The sequence below is a fragment of the Balaenoptera physalus genome, assembly GCF_965194825.1.
Source record: "Balaenoptera physalus genome assembly, chromosome: 9".
NCBI classification, from domain to species: Eukaryota; Metazoa; Chordata; class Mammalia; order Artiodactyla; family Balaenopteridae; genus Balaenoptera; species Balaenoptera physalus.
In genome coordinates this window covers 33714915-33732490 of record NC_138888.1, presented here as the reverse complement: position 1 = coordinate 33732490, position 17576 = coordinate 33714915, and the positions used below count along the sequence as shown (strand labels likewise).

Sequence of the window (17576 nt, the reverse complement as noted above, 5' to 3'; positions counted from 1 at the left end):
AGTTTCAGTGTGATAAGGGTTATTATAAAATATAAACTAAGTACTATGTAGACACCAAGAAAGTAATAACCAATTCTGTGTTTCAGAGTCGAGGAAACACTTTCACAGAGATGTGGATATTTGAGCTGGGTCATGAAAGATGAATAGATGACCATGTAAGCAAAAAAGGAAAATGTTCTATGGACAAGATAATGTCATGACAAAGAATTTTCTAAGCACCTGATATATTTGTAAACAGTAAGATATCAGTACTCTGGATGTGTAGGAAGGCATGAAAGAGGATGGAAACAGATGAGTTTAGAGAGGTAGATAGGGACCTGATTATAAATGTTCAGATTACCAAGAAATTTGGCTGCTATGTTATAGGCAACAGACAGCTCACAGAGGTTTTAAACAAGAAAGTGATATGATCAGACTTAATTTTTAGGAAGATAATTTCTCCAGCAGTTTGGAAGATGAATGGAAGTGGAGTCATGAAAGAAGACTAGTATGGGTGCTGTTGCATTAGATTTAAGATCAGATAGGATACATTTACCTGTAAGTATAGATAGATAGATAGATAGATAGATGATAGATAGATAGATAGATAGATAGATAGATAGATAGCATTAAGCTGGAGACAAAACAATTAATTGGAAGCAGAAATCTTAGAATTAAGATTAGAAGTAAGACATATTTGTCCTTAAAGTACTTTTTTTTAACATTTTCTGGTTTCTGTGGAATAACATTTTATTAATGCTGGTTTATGTTCACCTATTTAGTAAGAATGACAGAGATCTGGGGGATGAAGATTACTGTGAATCAGTTACCAATATTTTTGTAGATGGTCTTCATGAAGTCAGTCAACGGAGATGAGCACTTGGAAAGGTTGGATGACTTGGCATTTTTAAGAAGTTATGAGTGCCAATGAGAGGAACTGATTTGTAAGTAGCATTTAGAAGCCAGAAGGAGGCTATTTTTCCTTTCCCAGTGCTTCTAGGGATCCACTGGGGAGATCTATGAAGTGTCATTGTCAGAGGAAATCAAAGCTTCAATTATAATAAGCAGGTTGAAGGAGTGCTTTCTTAAAAAGGAAAATTTGGAAATAAATTATAGGACTTGTAAAAATACGATGGAAGTTGGCCTGTGGGTGTGCATATAGAAGGGAAAAGGAGAACTAGATGACACAGAACTCAGGAATGATGTAGGAGGTGAAAAGGATTTTCATTTAGAGCAGGAAGAGGAGTGAGGCAGGGTGGATCTTTAATGACAAAATTAATTCTAATTTATTTGGGATTACAGTAATTGTGTTTGAAAACCAGCTGTGCCATTTAGGTTCTGGGAGTTATTTTCCTCATTTGTAAAACTCAAATTCGAAATAGTCTTCTTTTTCCTACTGGATAACAACCCTCTGGCTCATCACCTAGAGAAACATTGCCTAAATCCTAAGGAACGAGTCTGAATTGTGCCACACAGTGTATCACTTATACGTAAAATGCATTTCTCTGTGACTCACTTGTAGTTATTCAAAAGACAAACATGTATTAAGTATGATGCTAAGTCAAAGTTCTTCATTTTTATAAACTAAAAGCTGGAAGAGCTGGAAAGCTGTACAGGAAAATAAATTCACCTGCTGTTTGCTGGCCAGCAGGTGTCTTGGAAAGATGTTCAGCTGTTTTGCTAATTCAGGGCTTTCTTTCTCTCCATTCTTCTGATTCTGAACAGGATTGAAAACACGGTTTCCCTTTGTAGTATCTAACCAGTTTTTCCACATTTGATTTGACAAATGTCACATTAAAATTCTATTGTTACTGGTATTGATAATTTATAAAAGCCAAAGAATGACATGAATCATATATACATGTATGTACATATATGTGTATGTGCATATATGTGTATGCATGGTTATACACACAGATGTATACTTATACATATATATTATTTCTTTTTTTTCTTTTGTTTTTTTTTTTTTTTTTCTTTTTGGCTGCATTGGGTCTTCATTGCTGAGCACGGGCTTTCTCTAGTTACGGCGAGTGGGGGGCTACTCTTCGTTGTGGTGCGTGGGCGTCTCATTGCGGTGGCTTCTCTTGTTGCGGAGCACGGGCTCTAGGTGCACAAGCTTCAGTAGCTATAGCAAGAGGGCTCAGTAGTTGTGGCTCATGGGCTCTAGAGCGCAGGCTCAGTAGTTGTGGCACACTGGCTTAGCTGCTCCACGGCATGTGGAATCTTCCTGGACTGGGGGTCGAACCCGTGTCCCCTGCATTGGCAGGTGGATTCTTAACCACTGCGCCAACAGGGAAGTCCTCCAATTTTTTACTGATCTCATGTAATATTTATTTTTTATTCTAGATATTGCATTTTTCAGTTCTAGAATGTATATTTCATATTTTTTGTAGTTTCTATTCTCTATTTTTTATTATAAGCATTTTTGTGTGTGTGTGTCTTTGATCATAGTTATGAAAGCTGCTTAAAATTATTTGTGTACTAATTCCAACATCTGGTTGATATCAGTGTTTGTCTCCATTCACTGCTTTTCTTCTAAGTACTGGTGGCATTTTATTGTTTCCTTGTAAGTCTATCTAATATTTTTTTGTAAAATTGCATTCTGGATGTTGTGAACAATCCATGGTAGAAAACTTAGGATTCTGATATGTTCTGAAGAATAGTTATCCATCTTATAGTTTTGTGTTATACTGGTTAACTTATCTGGACTCAAACACTCTTGTCTTTCCTATGGAATGCAGCAACTATGATCACTGTTTTGTTCTTTTAGTCCAATCTGGGGTACTTGGAGTCTGCCTAGGGCATGTGTATATCTGTTATCGATGAGAGATTTGGGAAGAGTTTATACACATATTTTGAGGTTCCCTGTCTGTGGCTTTCTTTTTTCCAGTATTTCTTCCTCACTTTACAGCAGCTGTGATCGTTCTTGGTTCTGTTTTCTGATTTTTCAAGACAGTAAAGTAAAAAAAAAAAAAAAAAAAAAAAAAAAAGACAGTGAAATTGTGGGTTTCTACTTGAGTTTTAGCCACCTTGCATGGGCAGTCTGAGGCACATCCATTATCTTCCTTCTAAGAATACAAATCCTCCTGGTTTAATTGTTTTGGGTTGTTCTTCAATGTCTTCAAGTATTTGAGATTTTTTAAAATATATTTTATTTAGAATTCATAGCTGTTATCTGTGAGTGACCTAATTTAATAGGAGCTACTCCACAATTACTGAAACTAGAACCTCCATATGCAGGTTTTATAGATGCTTCTGCCATTTAAAACCAAAATGTGGGGTTTTAAGGCAGATCATCAAAATCATGCAAAACTGTATGAATAGAGCACAGTATGTGAGTAAGCAAATATAGTCTAAAAACATTCAAATAAAAACAGTGAAAATTTGGTGAATTTTTAAATGTTTGCCATATTGTAGCAAAATTTCTATTTTTCCCATGATGTAAATTTTTCTAGACTATTTACTAAATGTATATATTATAGAACAGAATTTATTATATTATTCTCTATATAGTATACATATTCTAATCTCCAATAAAATATATAGTATAGGGAGAATAAATATTATTTGTTTTTTGTTTAGACTTTGTTCTCTAAGCCACAAATCCAACTAAATTTACTTAGTCTAGATACTATTCAGAAAAAAAAATGTCAGACACAATTGTATGGGTAACGATGACTGGCTTTTATGTCATTAACATTACATGACCTCAAATTAAGAATTTAATTAAGAGGTTGTAAGTCAATACTCTATAAAGGTTCACCATCTATTTGTAGTTCATTTACACTTGCAGTGTTTATATAATCTTAACCAAGTAACCAATATTGAATATAGCAATAAATATTGCTCTGTTGCTTTTGAATGGGAATAAATAGGTACAGTCTAATAGATTTAACTTATAATGAAAATGGGCTGCAATCTATAATACAACCTGCTGAAAATTCAGTAGAAGCTCAGATATTGAATGACTCTTCAAATTGGTCGTTAGAAACTACTTGGGGAACTTCCCTGACCAATACACTTTACTGATTTTTTAAAATAAACAACAAAATTGCTAATAAAATTTCAAAAGGCACCTGTTCCCTGATCACAAAGCAAGGCAATTAAATTATGAAAAGGTTAATTTTGAGCACATGATCAATAAATGTAACAGAAACAAATCAATGGAAAGAACTGAAAGAAAATAAATGTAAATTATATTAACATCTTTAGTTTATGATTGGAAAACTCTATGAAACAACAAAGGGGTGGTGACTGGGTAAGTTATTTCTTTTATTAAGTATGTAAACTGATAAGCTCTGCCAAGGACCAGGTTTTTTCTTCATGCCCTGATGAGAATTAGCCTTCTGAGTTAAAGAGCTGAGTTCAAATCTTAGTTATTGATCTTGGTAATTCATAACTTTGTGCATATTGTTTGTCTTCTCTGAGCTGCATTTTCTTCACTTGTAAAATGGGACTAATAAAATCTACATAATGGGGTTACTGGTGATTAAATCATATTACATAATGAATATGAAATAGCTTCTTAATCAATGTTACTTCTATACCCATAATCCTTTTATAACCATGTCATTTTGCTCACATTTTATTCATTTAATGCTGTGGGTAATTTGGGATGTAATCCAATTCTATGTTTTGGAACATACGACATACAGGAAAATAATTTTCACCAGCCATCTTCCCATCTCGGCTCCCTCCCATGATTCCTCAGATCTGAGAAAGTCCAGGCCTACCCAACTCCAGTTAGGTCTCACAGGGCTGTACCAAAGCAGGGCATGGGGAATCTCACCCATACCTACAAAACAGAACCCAAAGTCAGGGTCAAGGTCAAGACTAGCCAGAGACGAGGGAGACAAAGATCACAGAGTAAAACTGACAATGTCCTGGGGCAGTTTTAGAGATACTGGCTCCTGCCTGAGATGGGTTTTGTGTAAGTAAAGTGGCTTTTGTTTGAAGAAGCTATAAGGGGCTTAACTATCTAACTTCATCCTTCTGACCAGCAAGGTGTTTTGACCTCTTAAGAACAGGATTCCCAGCATATTTCTTCCTTCCTACTACCTATTTTTTTAATACTATAAATTATAATTTTAAAGACCTGGAAGAAAATCCCACTGAAATTACTAACAATGACAAACAGGTAATAGTTTGGGTTGATATACATGTGAAACATTGTGTATACTCTGTATAATCTGTAGGTAGCTATACTATATCTGTATCTAAATCCATATCTGTATCTATATATGATCACATGATCTAACAGGTTAGAACAGTTACAAATTCAGTCCTCTTGTCAGTCACTCAGCATCCACATAAACTTTCCGAATAAAGTCCATACTCATATAATATTCCCTCTGCCTGGTATGTTTGTTTTTTTCTTCATTTTCTGTATCAAATACATTTCTATTTCTCCTCCAAGATTCAGATCAGGATCACTTCCCACAATAAGCCCATCTTAATAGTATTTTCATTCCCAAACCCCCAAACCTTTTATGGTATCTGGCATAGTATGTGCTCAACATGTTTTTTTTTTTTTTTTAACATCTTTATTGGAGTATAATTGCTTTACAATGGTGTGTTAGTTTCTGCTTTATAACAAAATGAATCAGTTATAATATACATATATCCCCATATCTCTTCCCTCTTGCGTCTCCCTCCCTCCCACCCTCCCTATCCCACCCCTCTAGGTGGTCACAAAGCACCGAGCTGATCTCCCTGTGCTATGTGGCTGCTTCCCACTAGCTATCTATTTTACATTTGGTAGTGTATATATGTCCATGCCACTCTCTCACTTTGTCCCAGCTTACCCTTCCCCCTTCCCATATCCTCAAGTCCATTCTCTAGTAGGTCTGCGTCTTTATTCCCAACTTGCCCCTAGGTTCTTCGTGACCTTTTTTTTTCCCTTAGATTCCATATATATGTGTTAGCATACAGTATTTGTTTTTCTCTTTCTGACTTACTTCACTCTGTATGACAGACTCTAGGTCCATCCACCTCACTACAAATAATTCAATTTTGTTTCTTTGTATGGCTGAGTAATATTCCATTGTATATATGTGCCACATCTTTATCCATTCATCTGTTGATGGATACTTAGGTTGCTTCCATGTCCTGGCTATTGTAAATAGAGCTGCAATGAACATTGTGGTACATGACTCTTTTTGAATTATGGTTTTCTCAGGGTATATGCCCAGTAGTGGGATTGCTGGGTCATATGGTAGTTCTATTTTTAGTTTTTTAAGGAACCTCCATACTGTTCTCCATAGTGGCTGTATCAATATACATTCCCACCAACAGTGCAAGAGGGTTCCCTTTTCTGCACACCCTCTCCAGCATTTATTGTTTGTAGATTTTTTGATGATGGCCATTCTGACTGGTGTGAGATGATATCTCATTGTAGTTTTGATTTGCATTTCTCTAATGATTCATGATGTTGAGCATTCTTTCATGTGTTTGTTGGCAACCTGTGTATCTTCTTTGGAGAAATGTCTGTTTAGGTCTTCTGCCCATTTTTGGATTGGGTTGGCTCAACATGTATTTTACGAAATAATAATTGTACAGCTAAATGCAAAATAATGATGCATGACAGAAGAGAAACCTTATTTATTTACTAATAAATCATTTACCAACCTAGAGAAAACAGTGTCTAAAGGCAGAGAGGTAATGTTCTGGGGTTGATTGAATTATTTTAAAATTTGTAACCTGACAAATTTCACAAAATGGCTGAAATGCAGAATGGAGAGTTCAGTAAGACTTGTGTCAATAACATGAAGAGAACAGAAGACTTTTTTAAAAGTATGTTTTAGAGACAAGATTTTCTAATTATGTATTAGAGGTTAAAAATTAAGAAGATAGCTTTAGAGTTCATATTTAAGACCCAGAAAGAAAAAAAATGTTCACTTGATAACACATGCTACTTATGTAGTGTACTTAATTAAGTCAGATATTTAATTATAACTGATTATTCCATTTTCATTTAATTTAATGCTCTGGAAAACATCCTATCTTAATTTCATTTTTAAATGCAGCAAAATCATCCCACACACTTTCATTTGTTCATCTTTTTTAGGTTTATTCCCTGCTGTCCTGAATCTTGCTTCCAATGCTCTCATCACCACAAATGCAACATGTGGAGAAAAAGGACCTGAAATGTATTGCAAATTGGTAGAGCACGTCCCTGGGCAGCCCGTGAGGAACCCTCAATGTCGGATCTGCCATCAAAACAGCAGCAATCCACACCGTACGTATTTTAGGATGAATTTGTGTGGCACTGGGTAGGAGCTGTAATTGATGATGTTGAGGCCAGAGTGCATTAAAGTCAAAGGGTTTGTGGTCCCCCAAATTTCTAGAACTTTTCTTCCACTGTGAACCTTACAGCCCCTCTCTGTCACTTAACAAACGTTATTGGAGTTCCTTATGTGTAGTGGGTGTGGTGCTTGAGGAGAGATTTCTAGCTGAAGACTTGTGGCAGTCCTTAAGTTTATCACTTGCAGAAGATTATCTGAAGATGTGGTTATTAATTCATGTTTTAGTCATTCAGTGGTCACTTATATGCCAGGTACTGTGCTGGGGATCCAACAGGAATAAGATGTGGCCCCTGGCTCAGTTGAAGAAGTGGCAAAAAGCAGATTATTGCTGTGTAATGTGGTAGGTACCAAGGAAAGAATGAGCATAGGGGCTTTAGGGAGAAAGAGGAGGGTTACAAATTCAGTCCTGGTGTAGATGAAGGCTTGTCAGAAGTGACATCTAAACTGAGACCCAAGGACAAATATGAGCTGAGTAGGTAAAGGGGAGACAGAGGGAAGAGAAGGAATGCCAGGAAGAGGTTTCAGAATAAGGCGGAAAACAGTACTTGCTCAGGGAACTACAGGTAGTTAGGAATGGCTGCAACTGAAAGTGTCAGAGGGCAGAGGGTAGGGATGAGTCTGGTGCAGGGCTGGAATCAGACTATACGGTTCTTAAACACCACAGGAAGAGTGTTTCAAGGAGAGGTGTCATACAAAGCCCTCTTGGGTGGCCTCTAGGAACCACACTGATATCTCAGACTCATTCATACGTTTATTCAGCAAGCATTTGAACACTGGCTACCAGAAATGCATTCTACTGGAGCAGAGTGTTGAATCATACATAGTCCTTGACTTAAAGGACTTAGAGGGGGGAATAGGGGAAACAAAACTAAATTGAGTGCTAAGGGAACATCTAGAGATTCCTGGGAGAAAGTGACCATGTACGGAGAAAATAAGAGTTAGTAAGATGAAAAGGGGAAAAGTATAATATATAAAAAAAGAATACATAAATCTTGAAGGCATGAAACAGCATGATCTATTCAGAGAACTATAAGTAATTAGGTTTAATGAGTAAAGAATTTATGTGGAGAAGGGGAGAATGGTGTGAGATAATTCTAGAGATGGGGGTTGATTTATAGATATATTGATACATTGGGAAATCATCAAATATTGGGGAGATTAATAAAGTGAATAATGTCAATGAGGTGCTTTATAATAAAGTTTCACAATTATACTATTTTAAAATTTACGTAGTTTTTCTTCTCTTTTTAAAAAAAGTTGTAATGCTCATAAAATGAAGAAAGCTTTCTCTCACGGTTTATATCTTTTAATCTCAAAAGAAAGTCGGGAGGCACTGTGCATTCTTTCTTGGAGCTGGTTAAAGGGAAGAATGCATAGTCCCTTCTCTATTATACAATTTAGAGATACTGAAAACGTTAATATGTTTGGAGAACTGGGACTTTTGTGAATACAGTAGCTGGCCTTGTATATCACAGACTGTTAAAAAAAAAAAGTTAAGAAACCAAAGATGGCAAGCATTAGAAACCTTCCTTGCCTGTTAAATGACTCTGGTTATTTTCTATGGTGTAGATTGTTATGGGTGTAGGAGTCGGGAATATTGGAACACATCCTATCTGTTTGCTGTTCTTGTACAGAACGTTTAGGGCAAAAGACCTAGGTCAGAGCCCTGGGGAAACATCAAAAACAAGAAAATCGAGGTAAATAAGTGAAAATAAAATGAATTAAAAAATAAATGAATTGATGGACTATGAGCTTTAGGTTTGTTAGAGAAGAAGATGAAGCCTGATAGGGAGAAATTGCCATTGTTGCAAGAATTGGTAGCCTTGATGATTTCACAGAGAATGTGAGAAAGCCTGGAGGCATGGAATGACTGGGAGGGAATGATGGGGGTGGTTGGGAGTGTGTAGATGTGTGTTTAGGATGGGCTGGGCAGAGGAAGAGAGTTAGAGAGATAAAGTACGAAAATCATATATATGTGTGTTTGTGTGTGTGTGTGTGCATATATACATGTATATGTATGTGTATATATGTATGGTTATCTATATATACATGTGCATAAAATATAAATATTTATAGTTCCTGTCTACAAGTACAATGTTAGGGTAAATAAGACTTGGATATAGAAGACAATTAAACAGATATTCTAAACAGTAAACTCAGGGCTATACCTTAGGGTACATATTATCAATGATGTAGAATTTCTAAGAAGGAAAACATCAGTGGGAACTGAAGTAGCAAGAGAAAGTTCCAAGAAGGTGGTCAGACTCAGAAGGGCTCTAAAAACCTGAATTACCCGAGATAAGAGGGAAAAAGCATTCCAGGAAAGGAGAAAAAGATGGAAATGTGTAAATAGAGACAGGATGGAAGGAAGGTGCAGTGATTCAGGTAGAAAATAATTGAGTGGACACTCTTGGTAGCAAAATCAGTGAGATGTATTCACCAAATTAAGTCTATGAGTGACTGTCACTCCCTTCTTCAGAGTTCCATATTCAGGGTCTTTCAGTAGAAGACATCTGTATTTAGGCAATCCCACCCCATATTTTCACTTTGGGACAAAAAAGTGAATAAATTGTTTTAGTAAAGGCACATATGAGGTATGTTTTTGTATTTCCCATTTTATTTAGTTGTGGTAAGTTTTTAAAACTTATCACAGCCTACATTTACTTTGATTAATTTAATTTCAAATTACCAGCTTCATTACATTTCAAAATCCTGTTGTGGAACCAGAAATTTAGAAAGAATAATACCCCACAAGAATAAAAAATCTAGCAATAATCAACATGGATATATTTTAGTAAAAGTTGAAGCAACAGATGATAAAATTCCACAAATTCACTGAACAGCTAGAATTAATCTGGAAGGTTGGTACTTAAGTACCATACAAAGAAAAGGAAATCTGAACCTCCTGACTGTTAATAGATTGTGCTTTCCAATTAAAATAGCAGTTTGAAAGGTTTACTTCATCAATGATTCCCTCGCCAATTTTCAGATGCAGTTAGCCTTTGGATTGACTTGAGTCACTATCCCTGTTGAGGATGTTATAAGTTTCTATCTCTTTTTAAATAAGGGAAGTATGCCAACAATTAATCAGTATTTTCAAATTAATTATGATTAAAGTTTCATAATGGGGATTATGGTTAATTGTTGATTCATCTCCCAGTCTTCCTTTTCATGACTAATTCTCGTATCAATTTGACCTGAGGTGACAGATATCAAAATTTCCAATTAGATAGCTCCTCTCACAACTACCTTATGAGCCACAAGTGTGATTTGGAAGTGTGGTTGTGTGTGTGTTTTTCTATCACATGTTAAACCCACAATCTGTGAAGAAGATTCAGGAGGATGTTTAAGGAATGTTTGCTGTGATATTTATTTTTCTTCAGAAGCAATGCCAGTAATATTTCATTTATGGTTCTGATTCCTAATGTGCCAATTTCAGCACCCACTCATACCACCAAGGACATTTATTTGATATTTAGTTATGCTTCTTGTATTTGTTGATGTTGTAAAGACCTAACACTTTCCCTAGCTTCAGCAGAACAAGTTAACTAGTGCTAATTACTAAATTTAGTCAGCAATTTTACTTTTCATTAATGAGATGAGGTGCCTCATCTCAGTGGACTGCTAATGTGATAAGACTTGGTACAAAACAAAGTCCATCCAGATGTTCAGCTGAATTAAGTAATTTACCAATAAAAGTAGATTATTTTTGTCCTGTCTTATATACTCATGTTACCATAAGTAAATCAAAGATATAAGCCTTTATATTTTCAGTTAAACAGGTTATAGCAGACTACGTTAATAAAATTAATATGTAATAAAAATGTTCACAATCTGAAAATGGCAAATTTAATGAATATTTAGTTTTTGTAAATTTTTTGAAGATGATTTTTCTTTACTATCAGACACCTATTGCATTGAGGACTTCTTTTTGCTTGGTTTTTACTTCAAAAATGTTATTAAATGTAATTTGTCCCCAGTAAAGATTCAGAATCCTGCATATTTTGAACAGATGTATAATTAATTCTATGTATGTGCATAATAATGGCTAGAATATTAATGGTTTTAATGTTCCTCTGGTAACCCTGTGAGTTGAGAGTTCCCATCCAATTACTGGTCCATGGCAAAATGAGAAAATGAAAGCAAAATTCCAAATTTTTTATGAAGATAAAATGAATACCTTTTAAAGAATTATCCTTCATTTTAATATTGTGTTATTTTAAAACTTTTGTTGTTTTTAAATGTCCTCCATTTTATGAAATAAGTGATATTTTAAATGATAGCAAGAGTAGGCTGAACGCTACTATTACTTTGAGAAATAAAGAGCTAGAACTCCTGTATCAAGTCCACAAATCTCTTTCACATACATTTAATTTTTTTTTTCCTACTTTTTTCTGAAAGTTAAGATTCTGGGTACCTGTGCTATGAGTGGAGTTATGTTATCCTCACTTCAAGAATGACACAGAGTTTAAGTGACTTGCCCATGGTCAGTTAAGTGCTAACTGGTGGATCCAGATAGACTGTCCAGCTCCTTATACTCCAGCACTTCATGGTTCAAATCTTATGCTCTTTCATCACCATTATCATTAAAACACCTGGCTAGATTACTACATTACGTCCACAGATCGAAAGTCCATGATTGTTCCTCATAGTGATATGGCTTGTTTATTATTTGAAATATTCCTTCAATTTGCAAAAAAAGATTATGTTATAATAAAAGGGTATTCTTAGGCCATTCATTTGAAACATCTTCCCAAGGAATTAGTGTTATAAAAGTTCTCACGACTGACACTCCAAAGCATAATTAATCAGAGTAGCCGGGAAGCTAACCTCTACTTTGTTTACATTTCTATGGGCAAATAGGCTGACTTCCAAGTGAGATGTTAGGAAGTTAAGAACTCTTACTGCAGCCCTAGGAATAGAAATAGGAACATCCTCAGCAAACTGCCCTCCTGCCATCCTCACCCGTGCCTGAGCTGGGCCGGATCAGAGGAGGAACAAGTTCTGTTCCTCCTTACTTGGGAAATGAGAAGCACAGATTGCAGGTAAGAACCAATGACTGCATCCAAAAAGGAACAAGAGCTTTGACACTCCAGAGGTAACGGTTGCTGTTGTGAGATGCATGGAACTAAGTGGGAGGAGATGAGGAATCTGTGAGTTTTGAGGATTGTAAGAAGGAACTGTGGGGGGAGGTGGCAACGATTGTCCACACCTCCTGTTTTTTATTGCCAATCTCCTTTTTAATTTTCACAATACGTCCTGTTCTCATGTATCTGGAGTAAAGACAAGGGGAGATCCATGTTTAGTTAGTAGGATGGAGTTTCATGTGCCAAGCTCTCTCTGCTTGCTTTTATTGTCCAGACCCCTCCACTGAGTGAGTGATTATGGGGACAGGCACCGCTGGATGGGAGATTTGGAGTATCTTTCATTATGTTTTTAAATAGTGGTTTAAATAGAAAGTTGGCAGATTGAGGACTGACTGCAAAAAGCCTCATAGGATGGATTTGACAGCATTTTCTATTAAAACCAGATACATATTGAATTGCCCAAGTCCTGGCAATAATGTATGTGTCAGAAGGGCAAATCTTCAAGTACCTTTCAACCACAATTCAGGATTTTATGTTTCTGTTCAAAAAGTTGATGTCATACTAGAGCTGCCTCAAACAGTAGAGTTTTTGCTTCTTTGAATGACTGACACATCAATTAGACTTCAATATCATTTCGTCACACTTAATTTCTGTAGTTATCTTTAAAGTTGCCCGTTTTAGTTGATGGCCAGAGTGCTGAACAGCTTCTTCTCTTATAGTCTTTAACCATTTCACACTACCTTGCGGAGCGCTGTGAAAAAGTCGACAGTAACCAAATTCTGTTAAAGATATGAATTGCTCTCTCTTTATGTTATTTTAATGTTTGACCTTCACATGATGATGGTTTTAACTTAGTTTTACTTTTTACTTTAAAAAAACAGCTATAAATTCTTCATATGATCTTTTCTCCTTTCACATGCTGCTGCTGATTCAATAGTGAGACACCCGATTACAAATGCTATTGATGGAAAGAACACTTGGTGGCAGAGTCCCAGTATTAAGAATGGAATCGAATACCATTATGTGACAATTACACTGGATTTACAGCAGGTATTATGCCTTCTTTTACTTTTCATTTTATTTTTTATCATTTTCCACTTTGAAATTGGATCTTGGATTTGCTATTTGTGTAGTTAGCAGTTCTTGGGTGAAAGGATACTCTTTCTTATTACCCTCCATTGTTTTCTTGATACAGTGAACAAAGGGGCTATTCATTTAGTAAATTGCTATTTTAAAATATTTGGCATTTATTTCTAAAGCACAACTATTTGGGCTGGCCCAGAAGTTCATTCGGTTTTTTCCATAACATCTTACGGACAAACCCAAACTCACTTTTGGGCCAGCCCAATAAAATGAATTCGCATGAGATGTTTAGAACTGAATTAGGAGCTGACTCTGTTTTGACCAATGAAAGATAATGATAAAAATGTTGATCAATGAAATCTTACATAAAGAAAATATAATAGTGCCATTTTTAAACTTTTAAAATAATAGAGTGCTCCCACTCTGCTCATGGTGGGTGTATGAAAAGGTTCTTGGATAACAGGACTCTTGAGTACATTGCCTCTCATTCCTGGGAGTTGAGCAAGATGTGACGGTTGATTCTTAAGGTTGGGCCAGTAATGAGGTAACAAGCCTTGTAGTTGTATAAAATTGATGTTGGAAGTTGTTAGAGTTTGTGGTACATAGGTCTAGGTGCCTTCTACCTTAATTTTTTTCTTCTTTCTGTTTACAATATTCAGGTCAGGTGGAAAGTATTCATCAAGAATTATTTAGGCTTGCAAATAAGATGGAGTCTGGAAAAATGTTCCCATATTTTACTGTTATTACAAATACAAAAGTTTATTTGATTGACTGAAGGCTGAGACTGGAAATGTTGAACTTAGATGACTTTTTTAACGCAACCTGTTTCTCTCTCACTCTCTGGGATAGCATAGGAAAGATACTTAGGCATTCCTCCCTGACCCAGTAGAGGCAGAGCAGCAAAGGGGCTTGGGGTTAGTGGAGAGGATATGGCTAAAATAGTTAATGACAGATACCATAACTGCAGAGCTTGTGTTTCCACATGTGATCACAGAGGAGGAAAGCACTAGCCAGTGGGAGTTTGTCACATTCTCAGGATGCCAGATAGGCACCAGGCATTTCCCTAATGGATGCTGTTTGTCATCAATAGGATACGAACTACCCACTTCAGGTTTGGGGCCCATTTTGGCCAGGGTGCACATATTCAGGAATTGCGAAGGGCCAGTTGGTGGGTCTCATAGCAGATACTCTTTCCACCCATTTGGAACTCCTCAGGACTTGAGCAACAGGGTAGCAGCAGGGCTCAGTGCTGCAGCTAAATTGCCAACTGGCATGTATTTATTTCTACCCATACCGGCAGCTGAATGTCAGCCTTGAGTTAACAGTATTTCTCAGGAAATCTCAGAGCACAATCAGGGAACGTAGGCAAACTACTACATTGATCAATTATGCTTTAGTTCAATGAAGTCTTATGCATGAATTCCCTGAAAATCCTAGCCTCAAAATGGACTTTATCCCTCTCTGGATAAAGACAACTTGGTCCTTTGCCAGTCACAGCAGTTGTCCCCCGTCATGTGGTCGTTGAAAGTTGCAATGCAACTTTCCAATCAGGAGTGAGTCTGCTGTCTATTGCCTTGGGTCATCTCCTGGGATAGGGAATCAATAAATAGTGATGGTTCATTGCTCTGGTTTACTCTCTGCCTATTCTTTTAAATCACACATGGAGCAGGAGACTCAATTGTTAATATAATTTGCACAAGTCACTTATACTACTCTTTGAGCTCAACCACAGTAGCATTGGGCTGGCCAAAATGTTCATTTGGGTTTTTCTGTAACATCTTATAGAAAAACCTGAACGAACTTTTTGGCCAACCCTATGTTAAGAGGCACACCTCGTTTTACTATGCTTTGTTTTATTACACTTTGCAGATATTGCATTTTTTTTTTACAGATTGAAGGTTTGTGGCAATTCTGTGGCCAGCAAGTCTATTGGCACCATTTTTCCAACTGATTTGCTCACTTTGTGTCTCTGTGTCACATTTTGGTAATTCTTGCAATATTTCAAACTTTTTCATTATTATTATATTTGTTATGATAATCTGTGATCAGTGAGCTTTGATGTTGCTATTATAATTGTTTTGGGGTCCACGAACCATACCCATACAAGAAGGTGAACTTAATAACTGTTGCATGTGTTCTGACTGCTCACCAACCAGTCATTTCCCCATCTCTCTCCCTCTCCTTGGGCCTTCCTATTCCCTGAGACACACAACATTGAAATTATTAACCCTACAATTAATAACCCTACAATGGCCTCTAAGTGTTCAGGTGAAAGGAAGAGTTGCACGTCTCTCACTTTAAATCAAAAGCTAGAAATAATTAAGCTTATTGAGGAAGGCATGTCAAAAGCTGAGATAGGCGAAAAGCTAGACCTCTTGCACCAGTTAGCCAAGTTGTCAATGCAAATGAAAAGTTCTTGAAGGAAACTAAAAGTGTTGCTCCAATGAACACACAAATGATAAGAAACCAGAATAACATTATTGCTGACATGGAGAAAGTTTTAGTGGTCTGGAAAGAAGATCAAACCAGCCACAACCTTCCCTTAATGCAAAGCCTAATCCAGAGCTAGGCCCTAACTCTCTTCAATTTTACAAAGGCTGAGAGAGGTGAGGAAGCTACAGAAGAAAAGTTTGAAGCCAGCAGAGATTAGTTCATGGAGTTTAAGGAAAGAAACTGTCTTCATAACATATAAGTGCCAGGTAAAGCAGCAAGTACTGATGCAGATCAGATGCAAGCTGCAGCAAGTTATCCAGAAGGTCTAACTAAGATAATTCATGAAGGTAGGGACACTAAACAACAGATTTTCAGTATAGATGAAACAGGCTTCTATTGGAAGAAGATGACATCTAGTACTTTTATAGCTAGAGAGGAGAAGTCAATGCCTGGCTTCAAATCTTCAAAGGACAGGCTGACTCTCTTGTTAGGGGCTAATGCAGCTGGTGACTTGACGTTAAGGCCAATGCTCATTTACCATTCCCAAAATCCCAGGGCCCTTAAGAATTATGCTAAATTTACTCTGCCTGTGCTGTGGAACAGCAAAGCCTGGATGACAGCACATCTGTTTACAAGATGCTTTATTGAATATTTTAAGCCCACTGTTGAGAACTATTGCTCAAAAAAAAAAAGATTCCTTTCAAAATATTACTGCTCATTGACAGTGCAGCTGGTCACCCAAGAGCTCTGATGGAGATGTACAAGAAGATTCATGTTGTTTTCATGCCCGCTAACACAAGATCCATTATGCAGTCCATGGATCAAGGAGTAATTTCAACTTCTGAGTATTATTATTTAAGAAATACATTTTGTAAGGCTACAGGTGTCATAGATAGTGATTCTTCTGATGGACCGGGGCAAAGTAAATTGAAAACCTTTTGGAAAGGATTCACCATTCTAAATGGCATTAGGAACATTCGTGATTCATGGGAAGAGGTCAAAATATCAACATTAACGGGAGTTTGGAAGAAGTTGATTCCAACCCTAATGGATGGTTTGGAGGGGTTCAAGACTTTAGTGGAGGAAGTAACTACAGATGAGGTGGAAATAGCAAAAGAACTGGAATTAGAATGGAGCCTGAAGATGTGACAGACTTGCTGCAATCTCACGATTAACAGACAGGGAGTTGCTTCTCATGGATGAGCAAAGAAAGTGGTTCCCTGAGATGGAATGTACTCCTGGTGACAGTGCTATAAAGACTGTTGAAATGACAACAAAGGATTTAGAATATTACATAACCTTAGCTGACAAAGCAGCAGCAGGTTTGAAAGGATTGACTCCAATTTTGAAAGCATTTGGGTAAAATGCTATTGAACAGTATTGCATACTACAGAGAAATTGTTCATGAAAGGAAGAGTAAATCAATGCAACAATGTTGTCTTATTTTAAGAGGTTGCCGTAGCCACCCCAGCCTTCAGCAACCACCACCCTGATCATTCAGCAGCCATCAACTTCCAGGCAAGACCCTCCACCAGCAAAACGATTTTGACTGGCTGAAGGCTCAGATGATTTTTAGCATTTTTTAGCAATAAAGTATTTTAAAAATTAAGATATGTACATTGTGTTTTTAGACACAATGTTGCACACTTAATAGGCTATAGTATAGTGTAAACAAAACTCTTATATG

The 17576-nt window shown here is 36.6% G+C and overlaps 1 protein-coding gene across 2 annotated transcripts in view; it reads left to right on the top strand.

Annotated features, from left to right (window-relative positions):
• Positions 1-17576, top strand: part of LAMA2 (laminin subunit alpha 2) — a 622418-nt gene that overhangs the window by 154189 nt on the left and 450653 nt on the right. For both annotated transcript variants that reach the window (XM_082475049.1, XM_082475048.1), the window contains exons 2-3: positions 7049-7219; positions 13311-13423. In XM_082475049.1, coding sequence (XP_082331175.1) covers positions 7049-7219; positions 13311-13423 — 284 coding nt within the window. The remainder of the gene's footprint in view (positions 1-7048; positions 7220-13310; positions 13424-17576) is intronic.